Genomic DNA, 24,519 nt, shown 5'->3' with positions numbered 1-24,519 from the left:
CAAGCCTGCAGCAGCTACAGCCAGGCCTTTCTGCCAGCCCTGCTCATCAGTGCACCCTGCAGAAGTGATGGCTTAGTCACAACAGGAGGGTGCACACACACCTACACAAGGGATACCCTTGGAGCACCTAGTTCTAGTGACTAGAGGTAAGTGTGCTATTGGGTCTCATAGGATGCCTTCTATATAAGACCACTACCTTCAAGATCGGGGAAAGCAGCTGATCTACCCAATACATAGAAACAGCAAGAGCCAGAAAAAGGAGGGCACAGTGAGATACGTTCCAAACAATGGAACAAGACAAAACTTCAGAAAAAGAACTAAATGAAATGGAGATAAGCAGTTTACCCAATGAAGAGCTCAAAGTAATGGTCATAAAGAGGCTCACTAGACATGAACAAAGAGTAAATGAACAAATTATATATCTATGTTACTTCAACATAGATATAAAAAATTAAAAAGAACCAATCAGCTGAAGAATACAGTAAGTGAAATGAAAAATACATTGGAGGATGCAGATTAGAGGATGCAGAAGAATGGATGAACAATCTGGAAGATATGTTAGTGCAAAGTACCCAAGGTGAACAAAAGCAAAATTAAAAAAAAAAAAAAAAAAAAAAAGCACACGCTAAGGAACCTCTAGGACAACATCAACCATACTAACATAACACATTATACGGGTTCCAGAAGGATGAGAAAGGGGCAAATAATTTATTTGAAGAAATAATGACTGAAAACTTTCCTAACAGAGATAGAGGAAGAGATAACAGAGATAGAGAGCTCCAAACAAGATTAACCCAGGGAGACCACACCAAGACAAATAAAATGTCAAACATTAAAGATAAACTGAGAATCATAACAGCAACAGAAGAAAAGCAAATGGTTACATGAAGGGGAAACCAAGGTTATCAGCTGATTTTTCAGGCCAGAAGGGAGTAGTATGATACATTCAGAGTGCTAAAAAGAAAAAACTCACAACCAAGAATACTCTACCAGGCAAGATAAGCATTCAGAATTAAAGGAGAGCTAAAGAGTTTCCCAGAGAAAAACAAGTTAAAGAAGCTCATCCTCACTAAACTACTTTACAAGAAAGGTTAAAGGGACATCTTTAAGCAGAAAAGAAATAGCCATAACTAGAAGGAAATTATGGAAAAAATTTTACTGCTAAAGCAAACATACAGTAAAAGCAATAGATCAATCACACACAAAACTAGTAGGAAGGTTAAAAACCAAAAGTAGTAAAGTCAATAACATCTACAAAAATTAGTCAAAGGATACACAAAATATAAAATATAAAATGACATCATATACATAAACTGTGAGAGGAAGAAGTAAAAGGGTAGTGAATTTAGTATATATTGAACTTAAGCAACCAACAACTTAATAGACTGCTAAATATATAGGATGTTATATATGATCTTCATGGTAACCACAAACCACCAAAAAATATAAAGAAATGAACCCAAGCATAACACTAAAGAAAGTCATCAAATCATGGGGAAGAGAGCAAGAGAAAAAGAACTAAAAAACAACCAAAAACAATGAGCGTGATGGCAATAAGTACATACCTGTTAATAATTACTATAAATGTAAATAGACTAAATACTCCAATAAAAAGACAAAAGGTGACTCAATGGATAAAAAGAAAAAACTAGACCCTTCTATATGCTCCTATAAGAGCCTCACGTCAGACCTAAAGACACATACAGACTAAAAGTGGAGGGACAGAAAAATATATTCCATGCAAATGGAATTGGAAAAAAAAGTTGGGGTAACAATACTTATATCAGACAAAATAGACTTTAAAACATAGACTGTAACAAAAGACAAAGAAGGGCATTAAATAATGATAAAGGGATCAATCAACAAGAGGGTATACCAATTGTAAATATCTACGTGCCCAACACACAGGAGTACCTAAAAACATAAAACAAATATTAACAGACATAAAGGGAGAAATTGACAGTAAAACAGTAATAGTATGGGACTTTAACACCCCATTCACATCAATGGAAAAAGCATCCAAATGGCAAGTCAATAAAGAACCAGTGGCCTTAAGTAACATATTCTTAGGTAGATGGATTTAACACATAAATATTGAACATTTCATCCCCAAAAAGCAGAATACACATTCTTTTCAAGTGTACATGGAACATTCTCCAGATGAGATCAATTGTGAGGCCACAAAACAAGTCTCAACAAATTTTAAAAGACTGAAATATATCAAACATTTTTTCCAACAATATGAAATTAGAAATCAATTACAAGAGAAAAACTGAAGGGAGAAAAAACCCCACCATCCCACAAAGATACGGAAGCTAAACAAGTTATTAAACAACCAATGGGTCAATGAAGAAATCAAAGAGGAAATAAATACTTAGAGACAAATGAAAATGGAAACACAATGGTTTGAAAACTTTGGGATAGATCAAAGCAGTTCTAAGAGTGAAGTTCATAAAGATATTGCCCTACTTCAAAAAAAAAAAAAAAAAAAAAAAAAACAAGAAAAATCTCAAATAAACCAATGTTCCCTTACACATAAAGGAACCAGAAAAGAACAAGGCCCCAAGTTAATACAATAAAGAAAATAATAAAGATCAGAGCAGAAACAAATGAAACAGAGACTAAAAACACAATGGAAAAGAAATTAAACCAAGAGAAATTCTTTGAAAAAATAAACAAAACTTCCAAACCTTTTTCACCAAGAAAAAAAGAGGACTCAAAATCCGAAATAAATGAGAAGTTACAACTGATACCATAAAAACACAAAGAATTATGAGATAACTATGAAAAATTATATGCCAATAAATTGGACAAACTAGCAGAAATGGATAATTCCTAGAGACATAATTTTCCAAGAGTGAGTCAGGAAGAAATAGAAAATATGAACAGACCAATTTCTAGTAACAAAACGAAACTGGTCATCAAAGCTCTCAACAAACGAAAGTCTAGGACCAGATAACTTCACAGGTAAATTCTATTTAAAGAAGAGTTAATACCTATCCTTTCCAAACTCTTCCAAAACAAAAAAAAGGGAAGAAATGCTTCCAAATTCATTGTACAAAATCAATACAATGGTTGATTGTACCTGGTACCAAACCAAACAAAAACACTACAAAAAAAGAAAATTATATATCAACACCCTTGATGAACACAGATGCAAAAATCCTCAATAAAATATTAGGAAATTAAAGAAAAAAATTTTTTTAACGTTTATTTATTTTTGAGACAGAGAGAGACAGAGCATGAACAGGAGAGGGGCAGACAGAGAGGGAGACACAGAATCTGAAACAGGCTCCAGGCTCTGAGGTGTCAGCACAGAGCCCGACGCGGGGCTCGAACCCACGGAGCGTGAGATCATGACCTGAGCCGAAGTCGGACGCTTAACCGCTTAACCGACCAAGCCACCCAGGCGCCCCATATTAGGAAATTGAATTGAACAATACATCAAAGGATCATTCACTACAATGAAGTGGAGTTTATTCCAGGGAAGCAAGGGCAGTTCAGTATCCACAAATCAGTCAATGTGATACATCTCAAAACAAAATAAAGGGTAAAATCATATGACCGTCTCAATAGATATAAAAAAGCATTTGACAAAATTCAGTATCTGTTCATAATGAAGACTCTCAATAAAGTGGGTTTAGAGGGAACATACCTCAACATAATAAATGCCACATAGGACAAATGCACAGTGAGAAGCTGAAAGCTTTTTCTCAAGACAGGGATTTCCACTCTCACCACTTTTATTCAACATAGGACTGGAAGTCCCTAGCTACAGCAATCAGACAAGAAAAAAATTATAAGACAATCAAATTGGTAAGGTAGCAAAACTCACTATTTGCAGATAACATGGTATTACATATAGAAAACCCTAAAGACACCACCAAAAAACTATCTGAAGTAATAAATGAATTCTGTAAAGTTGCAGAATAAAAAATATATGGAAACGGGTTGATTTTCTGTACACAAATAATCTAGCACAATTTTTTTAATCCCACTTATAACTGCATCAAAAAGAGTAATATTATCTACAAAAAATTTAGCTGACTATGTGAAAGACCTGTACTGTGAAAACTGTAAGACACTGATGAAAGAAACTGAAGATGACACAAATAAATGGAAAGGTATACCATGTCATGTATTGGAAGAATATTGTTAAAATGTCCATACTATCTAAAGCAATCCACAGATTCAATGCAACTCCCATCAAAACACCAATAATATTTTTCAGAGAAGTAGCTCAAATAATCCTAAAGTTTGTATGGAACCACAAACCCTGAATAGCCAAAGCAGTCTTCAGAAAGAAGAACAAAGTTGGAGGTATCACAATATCAGATTTCAAACTATCCTACAAAGTTACAGTAACTAAAATAGTACAGAAATGGCACAAAACAGATGCATAAAGCAATGGAACAAGATACAGAGCCCAGACATAAACTTACACTTAGGTGGTCAATTAATCTACAACAAAGGAGGCAAGAATATGCAAGGGGGAAAACAGTCTCTTCAATAAATGGTGCTTGGAAAACTGGACAGTCACAGGCAAAAGAATGAAACTAAACCACTTTTCTTACACCCTACACAAAAATAAACTCAAAATGGATTAAAGACCTAAATGTAAGACCTGAAACCATAAAACTCCTAAAATAAACATAGACAGTCAACTCCTGGACATCAGCCTTAGCAATATTTTTCTGTATCTGTCTCCTCAGGCAAGGGAAACAAAGGCAAAAATAAATAATTGGAACTATAAAAGCTTTTGCACAGCAAAGGAAACCATCAATAAAACAAAAGGCAACCAAGTGAATGGGAGAAGAAATTTGCAAGTGTTATTATCTGATAAGGGATTAACATCCAAAATACATGAAGAACTTACACAACTCAACAACAAAAAGACAATCAGATTAAAAAATGGGCAGAGGATCTGAATAAACATTTTTCCAAAGCCAGACACACGAGGAGATGAATCAACATTACTAATCATCAGGGAAATGCAAATCAAAACCACAATGAGGTATCACCTTACACCAGTCAGGATGGCTAAAATTAAAAAGACAAGAAGTAAGTATTGATGAGGATGTGGAGAAAAGGGAATCCTTGCTCCCTGTGAGTGGGAATGTAAATTGGTACAGCCACTATGGACAACAGTATAAGGGTTCCTCAAAAAACTAAGAAATAGAAATACCATAGGATCCAGTAATTTTGCTACTGGATACTCACCCAAAGAATTAAAAAAAAACAAAAACAAAAAAAACTAACTAAAAAACTAATTTGAAATGATTTATCCACCCCTATATTTATTACAACATCATTTGTAATAGCCACAATATGTAAGCAACTTAAGTGTCCACTGAGAGATGAAGGGATAAAGATGCGCCCCCCACACATACACACTGGAATATGACTCAGACATAAAATTAAAAAAATGAAATTTTGCTTTTTGTGATAACATGGATGGACCTAGAGGGTACTGTACTAAGCAAAATCAGTCAAACAGAAAAACAAATACCTTTTTTTCCTAATGTTTATGTATTTAATTTTGAGAGAGACAGAGCACACAAGTGGGGAGGAGTAGAGAGTGAGAGGGAGACACAGAATCTGAAGCAGACTACAAGCTCTGAGCTGTCAGCACAAAGCGTGACGCAGGGCTCAAACTCACAAACTGTGAGATCATGACATGAGCCGAAGATGAATGCTTAACTAACTGAGACACCCAAGTGCCCCTAAAGACAAATACCTTTTAATTTCACTTATGTGTGGAATCTAACAAATCAAACTAACAAAAAGCAGAAAGTCCCATAAATACAGAGAACAAACTGATGGTTGCCAAGAGTGAGAAGTGGTAGGCAAAATGAGTAAAGAGGAGTAGGAGACACAGGCTTCCAGTTATGGAATGAATAAGTCACGGGGATAAAAGGCACACATAGGGAATAGTCAGTGGTATTGTAATTGTGTTGTATACATACAATCATGTGATAGACGGTAGCTACATTTGTGATCACAGTGTAATTTATAATCGTTGAATCACTATGCTGTATACCTGAAACATGCATTATTTCATGTCAACTACACATCAATAAAAAGTAATAATAATAAAAGAATAACCAGAACTTTAAGTTGTAGCCTATAATCATGTCCTGGTAGCTTTACTTTTCACTCCTCACCAGGATCTGCACACACTGTGGACCACTCTCATCAAGCGTACCAATATTCTCTTCAGTTTATTCTGTTTTTAAGACAGCAGAGGGACTTCCCACAACGAACCAATCAGTCAGTCAATCAATCTGTCTCTCTCTCTCATACACACTCTCTCTCACACACACACACACACACACACACACACTTAAAGTTAGTGACTCTTCTTAGATTAGTAATAAGAAAAAAACAGAATTCAAACATTGGGTGCAACTGTTTAGATAAAGGAAACTAAACTAATATTCAGCCTAATGGTTTTGTTATTCAAGAAATACAAAAGGGGGGCGCCTGGGTGGCGCAGTCGGTTAAGCGTCCGACTTCAGCCAGGTCACGATCTCGCGGTCCGGGAGTTCGAGCCCCGTGTCAGGCTCTGGGCTGATGGCTCAGAGCCTGGAGCCTGTTTCCGATTCTGTGTCTCCCTCTCTCTCTGCCCCTCCCCCGTTCATGCTCTGTCTCTCTCTGTCCCAAAAATAAATAAACGTTGAAAAAAAAAAAAATTAAAAAAAAAAAAAGGAATACAAAAGGATTTTCCTCACTATTTTTCAATGATTGAATGAACACCCAAAAAGAATAATTTATTACACTCTGACTTTATCAGCAAAGATTTAAGTATGCAAGACAATACATGTTTCTAAAACACAAGTTAATGAGTTTACAAACCAAAATTTTCTACCTTCATAATCCCAAATTTGTTAAATACTTCCATATTCCTATCTTCAATATCCTCTTTAAAAAAATTTTTTTTGAGTTTATTTATTTATTTTGAGAAAGAACAAGTAGGGAATGGGCAGAGAGAGAAGGAGAGAGAGAATCTCAAGCAGGCTCTGGGCTGACAGGGGCTTGAACTCACAAACCATGAGGTCATGACCTGAGATGAAGTCAAGAGTCTGACACTTAAGCGACTAAGCCACCCAGGCACCCCAAAATCCTCTTTTTTAAAAAAGTGTAGGGGCGCCTGGGTGGCGCAGTCGGTTAAGCGTCCGACTTCAGCCAGGTCACGATCTCGCGGTCCGGGAGTTCGAGCCCCGCGTCAGGCTCTGGGCTGATGGCTCAGAGCCTGGAGCCTGTTTCAGATTCTGTGTCTCCCTCTCTCTCTGCTCCTCCCCCGTTCATGCTCTGTCTCTCTCTGTCCCCAAAATAAAATAAACGTTGAAAAAAAAAAATTAAAAAAAAAAGTGTATTTATTTTGAGAGAAAGAGAGAGCATGTGCATATGCAGGTACACGAGTGGGGTAGGGGTAGAGAGGGAGAGAAAGAATCCCAAGCAGGCTCCACACTGCCAGCATAGAGCCTAACATGGGACTTGAACTCACAAACCGTGAGGTCATGACCTGAGCCAAAATCGAGTCACTTAACCAACTGAGCCACCCAAGTGCCTCTAATATCCTCTTATCTTTGATTTTTTTTAAATAAGGAGGTTACCTACACATACAAATCAATATTATGTAATATTTCTGAGTCTGAAATACGATATTGTCTTAAGAAGCCTACACAATTTGGATGCCTGATGGCTCAGTCGGTTATATGTTCGACTTCGGCTCAGGTCATGGTCTCACAGTCATGAGTTCAAGCCCCACATCAGGCTCTGTACTGACATCTCAGAGCTTAGAGCTTGTTTCGGATTCTGTGTCTCCCTCTCTCTCTCTGCCCTCCTCCTGCTCATACTCTGTCCCTCTCTCAAAAATAAACAAACATTAAAAAAAAAAAAAAGAAGTCTATACAATTATTCTTGTTACTGTAATCACAGAGTTGCACTAAGTGAATTCTACCTTTCCAGCATTTGTACAGTTCAAACACTTTACTTTCCTGGACAAGAAAGCTGGAAATCTAAATAATAGCTGACTTCTCCTTGTGCCTCCTTCCTCACGTTCAAGGGAATTCTAACAGCTCTTAAATTCATTACTTCCTCTCCAACACCACTGCCAGTACATTTCAGATACTTAACTCTTGGCCTAAATTGATCTCCCTCACTCCAAATGAATCCTTCCTCATTACTGCCAAAGTGATCTAACAAAAAATATGACTACATTCTAATGTTTAATATCTTTCAATGATTCTAGTAGCTAAGGAAAAAATTCAGAACCCTATCTCTTTGCAAGCAAAAGTTTGTGTTGATGTTCCAGTCTTCCAAACAAACTGCTCCTCAAAGAGGTTCATTTCTCCAGGGTGTATGTCCTATCATGCTCTACATATTACTGTTCTCTTCACAAGTAAAGCCCTCCTCATTTAAGTAAATTCAAACCATTCTTTGCTAAGAAGCTGCCTCTGCCCCACACTAAGCATAAATAAACAATCCTTGGAGCTTCCACAGCATTTAATCTGTATTTCTATTAGCACCTAATTGTATTTTACTGTTATTATTTGTACTGATCTGTTTCTTCCCATTATATTGTCAGCTTTGAAAGAGCAGAAAATAATGTTTTGGCCACATGTTTTCCTAGTGTCTAGAAATTGTACAAGCTAAGGGCTCAAAAGATGTTTAATGGATTAATGAATCACACAGAAGATAAAACCATATGACATACTTTAAAAAGATGAAATTACATGAGTGAAAGGAAGAAATGCTGTTACTACATCATCTTTGAAAATGTCTTAACTTTGTCACACAGAGATACTCATTTACTCGAAGATCTAGAAACATAAAGACTTGGCCTCTAGGCAAAGAGAGGAACTGAAAACTGCTCCTAACAACTAACACCAGAGGTTACAGAGAAGCTACTCCAGTCTAGAGCATCCGAGTTTTAGTCAGTATTCCTATAAAGATTAAATTACTTTGTTAGACTCATTGTATACAAAAAGCAGTTTCTATACAAGTGAAGAAAACAGAATGTTCACCCAAGACCAAATAGTAGGAACATCAAGATTAGAATATTTCTTATTGGATTCTCCAGCTCAACATCTTTTTAATATACCACACTATTTCCAGCTAAGCAGAAAGGTCAGAATATGGAAGCTATTACAAGTAAAAATGACTAGCTGGTTGAACATACAGAATAAATTTTAATCTAATTAAAAAACAAAACAAAACAAAACAAAAACAAAAACAAGGTCCTCCATTAAAAAAAAAAAAAAATGTTCATGGTAGCTTTATTCATAGTAGTCATAAAGTGGAAACCACCCATAATCTACCATCAGGCGAATGGATAAACAAACTGGTACATCATACAATGGAATACTAAAAAGGAAAAAATACTAATGCATGTAGTAACATAGATCAATCTCAAAACAAATTATCTTGAACGAAAAAAGTCTTACATAAAAGAGTACATAATGTTTTATTCCACTAATATGAAGTCCCAGAATAAGCAAAATTAATTTATGCAGGGAAAAATAAGAACAATGGTTACCTTTGAGGGGGCAGGAGTGAGGACTGAGAAAAAATATGAGGAAATTTTGATGATACTATCTGTGCTGTCTTCCCAGGGGTTTGCGTTGGAAAAGTTTTGTGTACTTATTAAAATTTATTCAATTGTACGCTTAAGATTTGTGCATTTCAATGTATGTAACTTTTTAATAAAAAGAGAACTATGAGCAAATATTGACCTCTAATGATAGAAATGCTGAAAGGTTTAGGAAGGAGTAAAGTGTAGTGATATCTACAATTTAACATGCATAAAAAAATGAATTCATGTAAAAATGGATATAATAAAGCACCAGAGAAAAGTGTTAATTGTAGAAGCCATGTGGTAGAAATATGTGTATTCACCATAAAAGTCAACTGTTCCGTATGTTTGAAAATTTTCATAATAGAAGCAGATATATGTCCCAAGAAGAGGGACAGAACATAAACAACTATTGTTACTCTGGTTATGTATTGGCTTTTTAAACTATTTTTACAGTCGTTCAAACTAGAAAAACAGTTGTCTTCTCTATCGTGTAGCTGCCACCATGACTGATTTTCAATATAAAATAAAATCAAGATTTATCTTTAATATTTTTTAAAAGTTTATTTCGAGAGAGAGAAAAAGTGAGGAGAGGCGCAGAGAGAGAGAGAAAGAGAATCTCAAGCAGGGATTCAACACGGGGCTGGAACCTACAAGCTGTGAGATCCTGACCTGAGCCAAAATTAAGAGTTGGATGCTCAACCGACTGAGCCACCAATGCCAATTTCATAGTTTTGATAAATGTACTATTGTGACTGTAAGATGTTAACATTAGGGGAAGCTAGGTAAAGGATAAATGGATACTATGTACTATTTTTACAATTTTTCTGTAAGTCTAAAATTATCTCAAAATTAAAAAAAAAATTTAAGGATTATTTCTTATCCACAAAATGAATGTTATCAAACTTCAAAAATTATTTGCAACAAACCTGGGGCTGATTTGTATCTAAAACCATATGAATGGGCCAAATCACTTAATTTACCAAAATGCATTTGTGCAATGGGAATTATAACACCTATTGTGCAGTTCTCTGAGGATCAGAAATAACTTACTTTCTGATCCAGCAAGAAAACAGTAAAGCACAGTGGTTTCAAGCATGAGCTTTGGCATCATCTAGGCCTAGATTGCAATACCAGCTCTGTGTCCATAAGTTATCTAATCCCTCTGTGCTTCAGTTTCCTCTGTATCCAATGTAGGTTAAGTTAAATTTAGCTTAAAGGATCTTGGATAAGGAGCTAGAACAAAAGTAAATAATGAATACAAAGCATTTAACTCAGCATCCAGTACTTAGTAAGAGTTCAATAAAGACCTAAGGTATAACAGAATAAATGTTGAAAAGGGTAGTCAATTATTACTAAACTTAATGAGCATAACTAAGTAGTGCCAAGTACAGTAATTCACGTTCATAATAACTACAAAGTTATTAATAAAGGATGAAGAGGGGTGCCTGGGTGGCTCATTTGGTTGAGTGTCCAACTCTTGATTTCAGCCCAGACCATGATCTCATGGTTCATGGGGTTGAGTCCCGTGTTAGGTCTCCACTAACAGTATGGTGACTTCTTGGCATTCTTCCTCCTCCCTCTCTTTGCCCCTCTCTCTGCTCCTCCTCTGCTCATGTTTGCACACATGCTCATGCTCTCTCTCTCTCCCTCAAAATAAATAAATAAACTTAAAAAAAAAAAAAAAGGATGAATAGGAGTTTGGGATATTCTCTTTATAAAATAGGGCCATGTTCAATAAACAAATAAAAGATTTCCACTCAAGAGTAGAAAAGAATATAGATGCTTTAAAAAACAAACTCTTAGCTATCAGGAAAACCCAGTTGTTTAAATCAATTAGATTTTGGATAAGAACAAGCAGTGCTATGGTTTAAGCAAGTAAAGGACTGGGACAAACTCACAGATTAAGACTCAATATTCTAGGGGTGCCTGGGTGGCTCAGTCGGTTAAGAGTCTGACTTTGGCTCATGTAATGATCTCATGCTTAGTGAGATAAAACCCTGCATCGGGCTCTTTGCTGTCAGCATACAGTCTGCTTCAAATCCTCTGTCCCCCTCTCTCTGCCCCTCCCTCCCTCCTTCCCTCTCTGTCATTATCTCTCGCTCTCTCTCGCGCTCTCTCTCTCTCTCAAAAATAAACATTAAAAAATATATATCTTTTTAAAAAATCACTATTCTAGATAACGAAAATCAATTTGATGGTGAAACATTTTCTGTAAATGTTATTTGCCTTTATTTTTGCACTAATATTTGTATATTAATAGATTATGTCAATAAAAACAAAAATTTCTACCCACAACTTTTTTTCTCCATATCTATTATTAACATAATTGTATCAGGTATGGTCTCTTTAAAAATCAGTGGTTGCCTAATATGTTCTAAATTTTAGGACCATAACCATTTAAAGCAAGAAAACTACATTATACAAGATTATAATATAGTTCACCCAAACATAATTTTGAAGCTATAATCCATCTACAGTTAATATGTGGATCCTGAATTTAGTGCAAATCCGAATTAAAAAAAAGATTTCAAACTGTAATCTCTTCAGTATGTAACTATTCCCTGAAAATGTTAGGTCACAGGTAAGTAAAACTTCAAATCAGTTCAAAAAATGCTTTTCTATGTATTTCTATTATACTTGGGAATATTCTAAAACCAGTGTCATATCTCTATTTCTACCTTTCTTTCATACAACTATTCAAAACCCTTCACAGGTGTTAATAAATAAAACTGTACACTTACCGACACCTTGAGGCCGACTCAACCTTACAGAATTATTTTCAAATTTTTGGACATGAGGTGGATATTCTTTCCTAAAAAAGGAAATTTACAAAGATTATTCTAACAGAAAAATATATTTTCAGAACAAAAAGGTGAGGAATCACTTACAATGTGTTTATTAAAAGTAACCCCCCCCCCAAAAAGGCAAACCACAGCTTCCTTGCCGTATAAAAAAATACTATAAAATAATAAAACTACATGATACAAATATGCTAAACCCTACTAAATTGTAAGATCTTTAAGAACAGTGACTACATTTTAGACTACATTTTAGATGGACTCTTAATCCATCAGACTCCACTGCAAACTTTCATACAAATATTTAATAAATGGATCCAAGTTATTATTGTCCTTTCAAAGTAGTCACCAAAGTTATATATTTATTCTCTCAATGTACAAAACTTTAGTTTTCTTTTGAAACTGCCATCACAATTTATAAAACACATTAAAAACAAGAGCATGTAATACTTCATTGTCACACATTTTTTGAATTAAAAAAATCCGCTATTTAATAATGTACAATTTGGGGCGCCTGGGTGGCTCAGTCGGTTAAGCGGCCGACTTCAGCTCAGGTCATGATGTCGCGGTCCATGAGTTTGAGCCCCGCGTCGGGCTCTGTGCTGACAGCTCAGAGCCTGGAGCCTGTTTCGGATTCTGTGTCTCCCTCTCTCTGACCCTCCCCTGTTCATGCTCTGTCTCTCCCTGTCTCAAAAATAAATAAAACGTTAAAAAAATTTTTTAAAAAAAATGCCCAATTTGCCCAATTTTGCTGTAAATGTTTCTAAGTAATTAAAAACAAATCAACAACTAGAGGAATAAATGATGATTAGGATATTGGCTTTGAGGACAATTTGAAAAACAGTACAAAAAATGTTATGTCCCAAACCAGCAACATGAAACAAGTATTTTATTCTTACACTATATTATGGAGATATAGTTATACTTGAAAAAATATATCAAATTACACTGTCACTTTATATACAATCAATTTTCAGGATTTTGAACATAATCCTCAGAAAATAAAGATCCTAAAATACCACATAAATCCAAATACACACTAATTTGGGGGTAAAGCCAAAAACCTACAGGTAGTTGTGGGATAAAAGCATTAAAGATTTACAAAAAAGTGCAATAAGCCTGGGAACTACAATATCTACTTACTCACCCTAAATAAAAACTTCTAACATATTCCCATTTTACTTAACCAGGGAATTAAAAATAAAAGAGGCTATTCTATTATTTGTAAATTCATTCACACTGGTGATCAGTACCTATTGGAGTAATATAATTAAGTATATTAAAATTCTAAAGAAATTTTTCTAAAAGAATTTTATATTCTTATGTTATAAAAGTCAAAGGACCTAAATTAAAAAGAAGATAAGAAAATGACACAAGAAGAAAACAGTATAGAGTAAGGATAGTAGTGTGTTTGTAATGTGAGTTAGCAGATAGTGAGCATCATGTGCCAGGTACTGTTCTAAGTGCTTTATATCTATCAAGTACTTGAATCTTCACAATTACCTTACGAAGTATATACTATTATTAGCACTTTATAGAGGAGATGGAGGCACAATAAAGTTAATTAACTTGCCTATATTCACATAACTATTGAATAGCAATGCCAGAATCTGAAATCTGGAAATTGCATCAATATTGATAAGTAATGGAATTTTCATTTTTGAGCTGCATTTTTGTACAACTGGGCAATGTCTACCCTGAGAAAATTTTAGATTCATGAGGACGTAAGTTGTGAAGATAAGAATTTGCCTTAGAGATAGTAGTAGTACTAGCACTATGAAGAAGATAGGTTTTTAGCTAATTTTATTAAACTTAAAACAAAACTCATGGTTTTATAGTTCATACACTTTCACACTAAAGGGAATATAATATAGTCTTATCTTTAAAGCAGATAATTCATTCTTTTAATCTTTAATTTTTATAATTATTTGCTTGGAAAAATAAAGATATCAACTTTAAAATGCAACAGAGGCAATGAATCTAAAGCAAAATACAATGATACTATTATGGTAAAATAGTGAATAACACAAATAGTATACATTCTTAAATACTAAGGATTATCAATACAGAAAATAATTATTTGACAGAGAATGGGCACAAAATCTGAAAATAGATATTTTAGATTTTGTTACTTTGAACCTGTTTGATGACTTATTCCGGGGTATGCTATAAACACAGGTTTACTCAGTAATAACTGACATAAATCATCTGAGACAACCAATCATACATGTGCAGGGGTTGGTGAAAATGCTGCACTGAAGGTACCATGTTTTTTGCAATCTGACACAGTGCACTGAACTATGCCTTGCTAATGAGGAACAAACACCACACAGAATACATCATATAATATCCATGACTTTATCATGTATTGTAATGTTAATAAACTAGTCTGTGTATTTACCAAAATTCCCAGATCTTAATAGCCATAATGTATTGAATATTTGCTCCATGTTTCCTTATATAAACAGGGGAAACTAGGGGCGCCTGGGTGGCGCAGTCGGTTAAGCATCCGACTTCAGCCAGGTCACGATCTCGCGGTCTGTGAGTTCGAGCCCCGCGTCAGGCTCTGGGCTGATGGCTCAGAGCCTGGAGCCTGCTTCTGATTCTGTGTCTCCTTCTCTCTCTGCCCCTCCCCCATTCATGCTCTGTCTCTCTCTGTCTCAAAAATAAATAAATGTTAAAAAAAAAAATAGAAAAACAGGGGAAACTAATTTTTCTTTTAAATAGCGTATAAATAAATTTCAGAAATAAAAGCATACCGTAAAGTTTAATATAACAATACAAGGATTTCAGGACAAAAGTAGCATTACTTTAACAAGAAAATTTTTAGAAACTTTCTAGCCATAAACTATCTTGTGTTCTTTAATTTTTAGTTTTTAAAAAATTGTTAGGTGATCAAAAACCAAATTTTATACTAATTTCTTGGTTTGAGGGTGCTATCGCTCTACAGATACTAACATTTCAAACTCCAAGCCAGTATGAAGCTCAAGTCTAGGATTTAATTTACCAGTGGATATTTCTTTCCCTCAAACCAAGCAGAAGCACAGAAGCTTCTTTGTCATCTGATATCTACAAGGTGGGAGGATTTTTTTTGCTTGGGAGGGTTTCTGTTTGTATAGTTAAAAAAAAAACAAAACAACAACCCACCTCATGAACTCAACATTTTACAACCTGCAAAAACAACTGGAAAGCTTTTTTTCTTCTGTACAGAAATATTGAAATAAAATCAAAATGCTTTGCTTTTAGAGGTCAGATAGGGCTCAGCTCTGAAAGGTTTTTAAAATAAATTTAATTTTGGAATAATTTTAGATTTACATGAGTTAAAGACAATTCAGAATTATATTCCTCACCCAGCTTCTCCTAAAGTTAACACCTTCAGCATCATCATACATACATCAAAAAAAGAAACCAACACTGGTACACTACTATAACTAAGTGCTAAATTTTACCTGAATTTCACCAGCTATTCCACAAATATCTTTTTGTTCCAGGATCCACCTCATTTAATTGTCATGTCTCTTTTAGGCTCCTCTGTTTCTCAGTCTTACATGATCTTTCATGACCGTGGCACTTTAGAACTGTCAAGGCCCCTCAACCTTGGTCACTCTGATGTTTTTCTAATGATTAGACCAACGTTATGAATTTAGGGGGAAGGTTACTGCAGAGCTGAAGTGCCCCTCTCATCACATCACATCAGGAAGTACAAAATATCAATACGATTTATCACTGGTGATGTTAACCTTGATCATTTAGCTAAGGTAGTGGTTGCCAGATTTCTCCATTCTAGAGTTACTATTTTTCCCTTTCAACACTCTATTTGGAAATAAACAAATCAGTCAGGCCAGCCCACAAAAGGGATGAGGGTAGATAAACCCCACTTCCTGAAGAGTGGAATATCTATGCAAATTATTTGGAATTCTATAATAAACAACTGTCCATTTCCTTCAATTCATTTTAAATAGCTTGTAAAACCCCAAGATAATTTGAGTAAATAAATGATTCATTTATTCAACCAATTTTTATCAATAAGATATATGGGTATTTATTTTATACTTCAGATTATAATCCAATTGTTTTAGTTTTGGTCTTTGGGAGTGCTTTCAGTTGGCTCCTTTGTCCACTTGCTTGATGTGGTGTCAGTTCTTTTTTTAAATTCTGATAAAATACATATAATGTAAAATTTACAGACATATAGAATGCTTCATAATCCACAGGTCATCTTTTTACAAAGGGCCTTGAAAATCTTCTCTTTAATGTTACAATTTTAGTATATGTGCTGTTGAAGCAAATACCCTTTTGTTTTTTGAGTACTTGCTTGGTTTTTAACAATACAGGACACTCCACACTCATTTTGTATTTTTCCTACCCCATCCCTAAAATCAGCCATTTCTCCATGTTCTTTTTCTTAGAGAGTGGTATTAGAAACCAGGATCTAGTTGCTGAGTTTTTGTCTTGGTTTTTGCTTGGTTTTAATTATAGCTCATTTTATTAATCTTTTCATTGCTCTAACTGATATATAAGATGTACATTTCTATGAAATAAATGTATTCATATTCAAATGTTAAAATTCATTATTCCAAACTCATGTTAAACTCATAAATTGGTGTAATTTTCTGAGACATACTAAAAATCTCCCACAGCTATACTCTAAGAACTTCTTGCATTTTAAATATTTAGGGACATTTTATATGTTGTTATACTTTTATAGACTATGCCTGTTACAAAACATGCTTTTTCCTTTTTCATACTTCTTCTAAAAAAAAAAAGTTTATTTTACTTATTTTGAGAGAGGGAGGGAGAGGGAAAGAGAGAGAGAGAGAGAGAGAGAGAGAGAGAGCGAGCGCTATCTATCTAGTTTGGGGGCGGGGGGGCACGGAGAGAGAGAATCCCAAGCAGGCTCTGCACTGTCAGTGTGGAGCCTGACACAGGGCTTGAACTCACGAACTGTGAGATCATGACCTGAGCCAAGATCAAGAGTCAGACGTTTATCTGATTGAGTCACACAGGTGCCTTTCCTATTTAGTACTTCTAATTCCTAATTCCATCTTGTTATTAAAATTAACTCATGCTGTTTTCACCTTTTGTGATTCTAAATACCCTTTACCTTATAGATTGTTAGTTTATGTCTGATTCTTAGAAACAACATAGTATAACTGGGTTTAATCCAACCAATTTGTCTGCTATTAAATATATTCAACTTGATCACAATTACTGTAACAACTGACAGATTTCATGTTTTCCTTTCATCTTTATTACCTATCATTTTTTAATATTTGTACATATTTCAGTTTCCTCTTTTCCCCTATTTTTACTGGTTTGCATAATTACTATTCATTTGTTTTCCCTCCCTAATTAATTTAACAAATAGTTACCTTTCCTCTCTCAACCTTTATTCCAATTACATACTTCTGTTAACACGTTATCAAGATTCCAAACATTTATTCAAGCAAGATGTTCTATTGCATCCCTAATGAGATGAGGTCTTTAAAATCCTGTTACTTCTACCCCTCCCAATTCTCCCAGAAAAAGGCCTTAAGATTCCTTTTATTTCTACTTTTCTACCTCCTCAACTCCCAACATTTTGCTGAGATAGTTTTGAATATGTAGTCATAGACTACATTGATTTTCCTTTGCAGCACATCGATATTTGGAAAGTAGAACATGCTTACTCTTAATTAAATTCCACTGAAGTTGTTTATTGTACCAAATTATGAATCATATACAAAAGATTGTTTTTTAAAAACTCTCAAAGATTGGGGCACCTGGGTGGCTCAGTCAGTTAAGCGTCCAACTCTCATTTTGGCTTAGGTCATGATCTTGTGCAGGTCATGAGACTGCATCCTGCATTGGGCTTGCACTTGGCAGCACAGGAGTCTCCTTGGGATTCTCTCTCTCCGCCCCTCTGGTGCACGTGCACACATGCACACACTCTCTCTAAAAGTAAATAAACATTAAAAAAACCCACAAAACTCTCAAAGGGGTGCCTGGGTGGCTCAGTCAGTTAAGCGTCTGACTCTTGATTTTGGCTCAGGTCATGATCTCAAGGTTCGTGAGTTCAAGCCCTGCATCAGGCTCCATGCTGACAGGGTGGAGCCTGCTTGGGATTCATTCTCTCTCCCTCTCTCCCTCTCTCTGTCGCTCTCGCTCCTGCTCTCTAAATAAATAAATAAATAAATAAATAAATAAACTAACAAACAAACAAACTTAAAAAAAAAAAAAGAAACTTTTCAGATCACCTTACAAAGCCTTTTAAGACCTAGGTCCTAGCTGACCTTGCCAACCCACATGGTATAACATTTTCTCCTTTGCTCCCCAAACTCTAGCAATAGTGGTCATTCTTTCTTTTCCTTGAACACACCAAACTCATTCTTGTAAAACTATCTTAGCACCTTCTCTTCCCTATTTGGAAAAGCTATCTCTGTGATCATAGCATGCTGACTCTTCATTTAGTCCTTGCTTAAAATGTTAGCTTCCTAATAAAAAGTTTCTCTGAACATGCAATCTAAAGAAACCATATTGTCACTCTCTGTAACATCACTCAATTATACTCTTTACATAGAACTTATTATTTCATGTTTTACTTGTTCATTATTAGTCTTTGCCCATAAAATTTGTAGACCACAGGAATGCAGGGATCTTGTCCTTTTTGTTCATCATTATATCCTTATGGCTAGAACATAGCAAGCACTTGATAAATATTTGGAATGAATAAACGTGTATATCTAAAAGGCTTTATGCAGTCAGGAGTCCATTTATCAGGTTAAATAACTGTATAAAATAACTGTATAAAGAATGGTTGTGTTGGTAAAAACTGAGCCACTACTAGCCACCATGCAAAAATCCAAAATACTAATTTTTCACCCAAGGTGCAAATATCATAATTCAGGCATTTAAGGACACTTGCAGGGGCGCCTGGGTGACTCAGTCAGTTAAGCAACCAATTCTTGATTTCAGCTCAGGTCATGATCTCATGTCATGGTCATGGGATCAAGCCCTGCATGAGGTTCTGTGCTGAGCGTGGAGCCTGCTTGGGACTCTGACTCTCTCTCTCTAATAAACAAAACAAAACAAAACAAAAAAGACACTGCAAATTTGTTTATATTTATTGACTGGACATCTTGGTTGGAAACAATATACCCAGACTCTAGACTGTTTATTCTCCTTCTTCCTAGTCTTCTAGAGTTTCCATATTCAATCACTGTTTTCTTTTCAATACATTTTATGTGGAAAGACAAATCATTCTTCTCTTCCTCCATTTATTCTTTAAAAACAAAAAGTCTATTGCTGTTCTCAAATATTTACTCTCCTAAACGAACTTTAGCATTAACTGATCAAATTTCTTAAAATGACAACAAAGTCACTGAGATTTTGTCTAAAATTGCATTTAAGGAGTAAACCAATAAAGAATGTAATAGAGGTCTCGAGTATATCTTTAGATACATTTATAAAGGCTTTATAACTATTAACTTTATTACTGGATATTTAATTGTTGCTGTAAATAAAATTTTGGTCTCCCCAATATATACTCCAATTGATCAGAGTTGAATGAAGGAAACTATTAATACTATTACTCTTGTAGCCTACCATCTTGCTCAACTTTATTATTTCTAAAGTTTCAGATGACTCTTATAAGGAAGACAGTATCATCTAAATACAATTTTATTTTCAGATATCTTTAGACAGCAATTTATAATACTATAATTGGTACCACCTCTCTCAACAATTTAATAGCACTTATCAAGAGCATTAAAAATATTTGTAACCTAGTCCAAAGAATCCTTTCACAGAGAATTTATCTTAAGAGAATCATTTAGAAATTTACACACAAAGTTGTACTTGAATGTGTCATATATAAAAGTCATGAAGTAATGAGTAAATAAATTATGAATACCTGCAGGATAACCTATTATGCATTCATTAAAAATCATTTTTAAAAGTCAACTTAAGCGCCCCTGGGTGGCTCAGTCAGTTAAGTGTCTGACTTCAGCTCAGGTCATGATCTCACAGTTTGTGAGTTCAAGCCCCATTTTAGACTCTGTGCTACAGCTCAAAGCCTGGATGAAGCCTGCTTTGGATTCTGTGTCTCCCCCTCTCTCTGCCCCTCCCCTGCTCGTGTTCTCTGTCTCAAAAAATGAATAAACGTTAAAAAAAATTTTTTTAATGAATTAATAAATAAAAGCTTATGAATTAATAAATAAAAGTGAAAAATGTTACGATGCATTTAGGTGAAATGCATATATTAAAAAGCACACAGAAAAAAAACATTGAAAAAGAAATGCATCAGGATCCTAATAATATAATTTTCTATTTTGAGAGCCTTCAGAAAATTATAAAATCTCTATAATACTTATCTTTCAAACATACTCTTTATGCAAACATTTCTAGTATTTTACCTATGTTCTTTCAATGTATTCTATTCATCTTTGTACTTTATTGATGCTTCAAAATTCTCTACAATATCCACATACTTTTTACACTAATAAATAATAAGTATTTTTAAAAATTTTAAGTTGGAAAATCACTGCATGCTTTAGTTTCATAATGGGCCAACAGATTCTTTACCTAGGAAGGAAAAACCAGTTCTAATACCAGATTAAATATTCTAGGTTACTGGTGCTACCAAATATACTGTATTTAGAACCTATCTGTCCATGAGTCAGAAAGGAAGTCGAGTCATTCAAGTTGTCAAAGTCACCTACAACAACAACAACAACAAAATGGCAGCAATTTTTTGAAGTTTTTCAAGCTCTAGATATTAATACTGCTATTTATTATTTATTCCAGCTTAGTTTCAAACTCAAACCACATCTCACTGTGCTCAGTACACAAATGAAAAAAAGCCTGGAAAAGACTTACTTTCCACAAGTATCTATTTTTTGTTTATTAAACCATTCTCTTATAAATAACTTAGTTCAAAAATTTATAGTCTCTCATGTGTTGAGGGATAAAGATAAAGGACCTTCTAGTACTCTTTAAAGATCAGAAAAAAGATGTAGCTTAGTGTTCACATGAAGGGAACAAAAAGGCTTATGTGAAAAGAATTCACAAAGTAAAATGTACTGTCGCAAAAGTTCTCAGCTAATCTCCAACAAAGATAAACACAAAATAATTTTAAATAAGGATCCAAAGATTAATGGGCTAAATTCAACCTAAAGATAACTATGCTGCTGAATAAAGCACTCAGGTATATCCATTGCAACTTTTTTGTAAAGAGTAGCTGCTTCGTATCTAATCCCTGGCAGTAATTTTAGTACAAGAGACTGACAGAATGTCAAGATTACTTTTTTTTTCTATCATCTATTACTTAAAGAAACTTCAAATTTTACAGTTTAGTCAGTTTTAAATCATTATCTCACTTGTTCCTCACAAATCTCCTTAAAATCGGGCAAATATTATCCTCATTTTACAGTAAGTTATGTGCCTACTGATACTGCTGGTTACTTAATTCCACATCTTCTGACTCCGTTCCAGTATTATTCCAAGAGGGTAGGGATTTCTGTCTGCCCCTAGAATAGTGCCTGGCACATAAAGTCATTGAAAATATGTGCTGAATGTATCAATGAATAAATTTCCACTACAGAAATATGCATAAGCCAAAACCGTACAAAAAATCAGCATAAGCCCTACAAAGTTATTGTGAAAAACAGAATAATTTAAGATCTTTATATTATTGTGAGAATATTAGAGTACTTATATTTTATCTACTATAGCATACAGGAAAGTATTTACATAAAATGAGTCTGTTTTGTTTATGACTGTATAAAGAGTTAATGTATATTCTTTAGCAATTATATTTTTAAAATCTTACTAACAGATTTCCAAAAAATATGTAGCACTTATGAGTTAAAAATTTTAAAGATATAATGACCCATCTATATCTGACAGAAAATAATGCTTCATTCAAAGAGAAAAATAAACATAATGAGAAAATAATTTTTCTTCCCCAGTAGATTAAAATATCTGCACAATCCATTCACCTAAAACATGTAAGAATTGTGAAGTATTTCAGAATTATAAAATATGACTAAATTTTTTGTTGACAGGATCATCTTTATAATTCAGAACTGTGGTGTTCAGTAAGGGGGAATATATGCATTTTATAAAATAATATAAGTTGTCCTCTTCACTTTCTATACACCTTTAAAGAAACTATAGAGTTAAAATTATGTAATTAAACAACTGTGCATTCTTAACAAATTATTTTGAAGTTATTTACATCATTCAACACTTGTGCTAAAGGACATGTGCCTGCCAATGTTATTACAAAGTGAACAATCAGCAATCATAAAATTGTTTTGGGTCAAAATAGGCATACATTGATGTTTAGAGTTTTAACTCTACATTTAAGGCATTCTAATTCCACTTCCCCCTCAACTCTATCTAGTAAAGTATAAAAACAAAAGTATATCACTAAAAGCAAAGGAGTCCTATCAATATATATATATATATATAACCATATTGAGAATTATGGTGAAACACTAGCCACCAAAGTCAAATATCATGTTCTACCATCAATATTTCCTTTTATTAAATAAACTTTAATGATGAACTCAATGGATATTCTTCAAAGCATATAAATAATCTGGTATCTTACTGTTATATCCATGCTCTAATTTCATCAATATTAAGCTTACCTTTCCTTTTGGTCCAGACTGCTTAAAACATGAAAAAGAAAAAAAATGTAAGAGGCAAGACCTCATTTTTGATATATCATTGTAGTTTTAGTAACTGCGGTCAATAAGGCAAAACTCTGATGTGATTAATTTGTTTTAAACACATTATATATATACTATATACTAAGTTTTGAATCTTGTCAGATAAGTAAATTTTTAAGTTTTTGTTAATATAGAAAATTTATATCTAAACATATTTAAGAAAAAAGGATGTACAAAGATATGAAAGATTCTTGGGAGAGCTTTATTTAACCATCAACCAATTGATGATAGGTTATTTTAGAGTAGTTATATTGTCTTCAAAGAACAATAAAATTTCCTGAAAGTTATAAATTTTTAGTGGTTCCAATTCTGTTATCAGGTGTAATAATTAGCTTCTGAGTAAGAAAAAAATTTTTTTTAAGGTTGGAACTTTTGCATAAAAGCCATAGATTAAATACAGCAGCATATGGTTTTAGACACAAGGAAAGGCCTTGGATTTAAAATCATGGCCTCCAATCAAAAATACAATTTATAACAGGTCCACCCTTCTCCACATTCAAGGAAAACCTAAAAAGCTATCAATATCAATTACTCAATAGTAAAATTACAAAAACCTTCAATTTAGAGTAAGATTCGTAACCTAGAATTATTTATTATAAAATGAACAAAATATTCAAAACTGTAAGCAAAACATAGTTTACAAACTCCCCGAGTCCCCATATAAACTCTCACATTCCAATAATGTGGAACAAACAAGTAAAACATCAATCGTAGTAAATTAAGGGGAAAAAATAGTAATGTGGGTTTATACAAACAACACTGAAAAGACCTATTTTTTTTTTAATTTCAATAGTAAAGAATTATAAGCTTACATGAATACCATATTTGAAATTTTATCTCTACCATTAAAAAAAATAGGATGATCTCTATAAAATAAATTTATGTTAGAAAAATAACAAAAAACTGAGGGAATATTACTACACCCCTATTAAAGTAAATAAAATATAAACATGAAACTTTAAGTCCAGCTTATCTTATATATTTATTTCTTCTGGAACTTCAGGAAAACTAAAATGAAAACTGAAAGTTAGGCATTAATACCTAATATAGCCATTTCTAGCTCTACATTGTTGTGCCCAAGAAGTGAGAAGAGTTTAGTAGTCTATCGTTTTTGTTTTATAAACTCACCTGTATAGAGTAAAGGAAATAAGTAGAAGACAGAGTAGCAGTAGAAACAGGTTTGGTTCTTTCCAATAAACCAAGGGAGTTAGGAAGAAAACAAAAAACAAAACAAAAAAATATACATATGCCCATGCTCACTTCTCTTATCCTTGAAGAAAATGCATTTATTATGATAAGATATTTAATTTATAAGTCACTGTACTTCTATAAAATTCCTCAATATGTGTTTATTATCAAGTCCTGCACTGGAGGAGCATATATATTAGAAAAAAAAAGAAAAAAAAGTTTTTAAAAAATGGATAGG

At 33.9% G+C, this 24,519-nt stretch overlaps 1 protein-coding gene and 1 non-coding gene across 9 annotated transcripts in view; both read right to left on the bottom strand.

The window, feature by feature from the left end:
- Positions 1-24,519, bottom strand: part of SENP6 (SUMO specific peptidase 6) — a 117,410-nt gene that overhangs the window by 54,677 nt on the left and 38,214 nt on the right. For 5 of the 8 annotated variants that reach the window (XM_006931853.5, XM_045057753.1, XM_045057755.1 and 2 more), the window contains 2 exons: positions 23,013-23,033; positions 12,322-12,392 (listed from right to left, as the gene is read on the bottom strand). In XM_006931853.5, coding sequence (XP_006931915.1) covers positions 12,322-12,392; positions 23,013-23,033 — 92 coding nt within the window. The remainder of the gene's footprint in view (positions 1-12,321; positions 12,393-23,012; positions 23,034-24,519) is intronic. The other 3 variants (XM_045057752.1, XM_045057756.1, XM_045057751.1) reach the window with 2 other exon arrangements.
- Positions 16,564-16,666, bottom strand: LOC111560680. Its single transcript, XR_002742672.1, has one exon. It is a non-coding gene; the product is annotated as a U6 spliceosomal RNA (small nuclear RNA).

Source organism: Felis catus, chromosome B2 (genome assembly GCF_018350175.1).
Source record: "Felis catus isolate Fca126 chromosome B2, F.catus_Fca126_mat1.0, whole genome shotgun sequence".
Classification (NCBI taxonomy): Eukaryota; Metazoa; Chordata; class Mammalia; order Carnivora; family Felidae; genus Felis; species Felis catus.
This window is presented reverse-complemented; position numbering and strand designations above follow the sequence as displayed.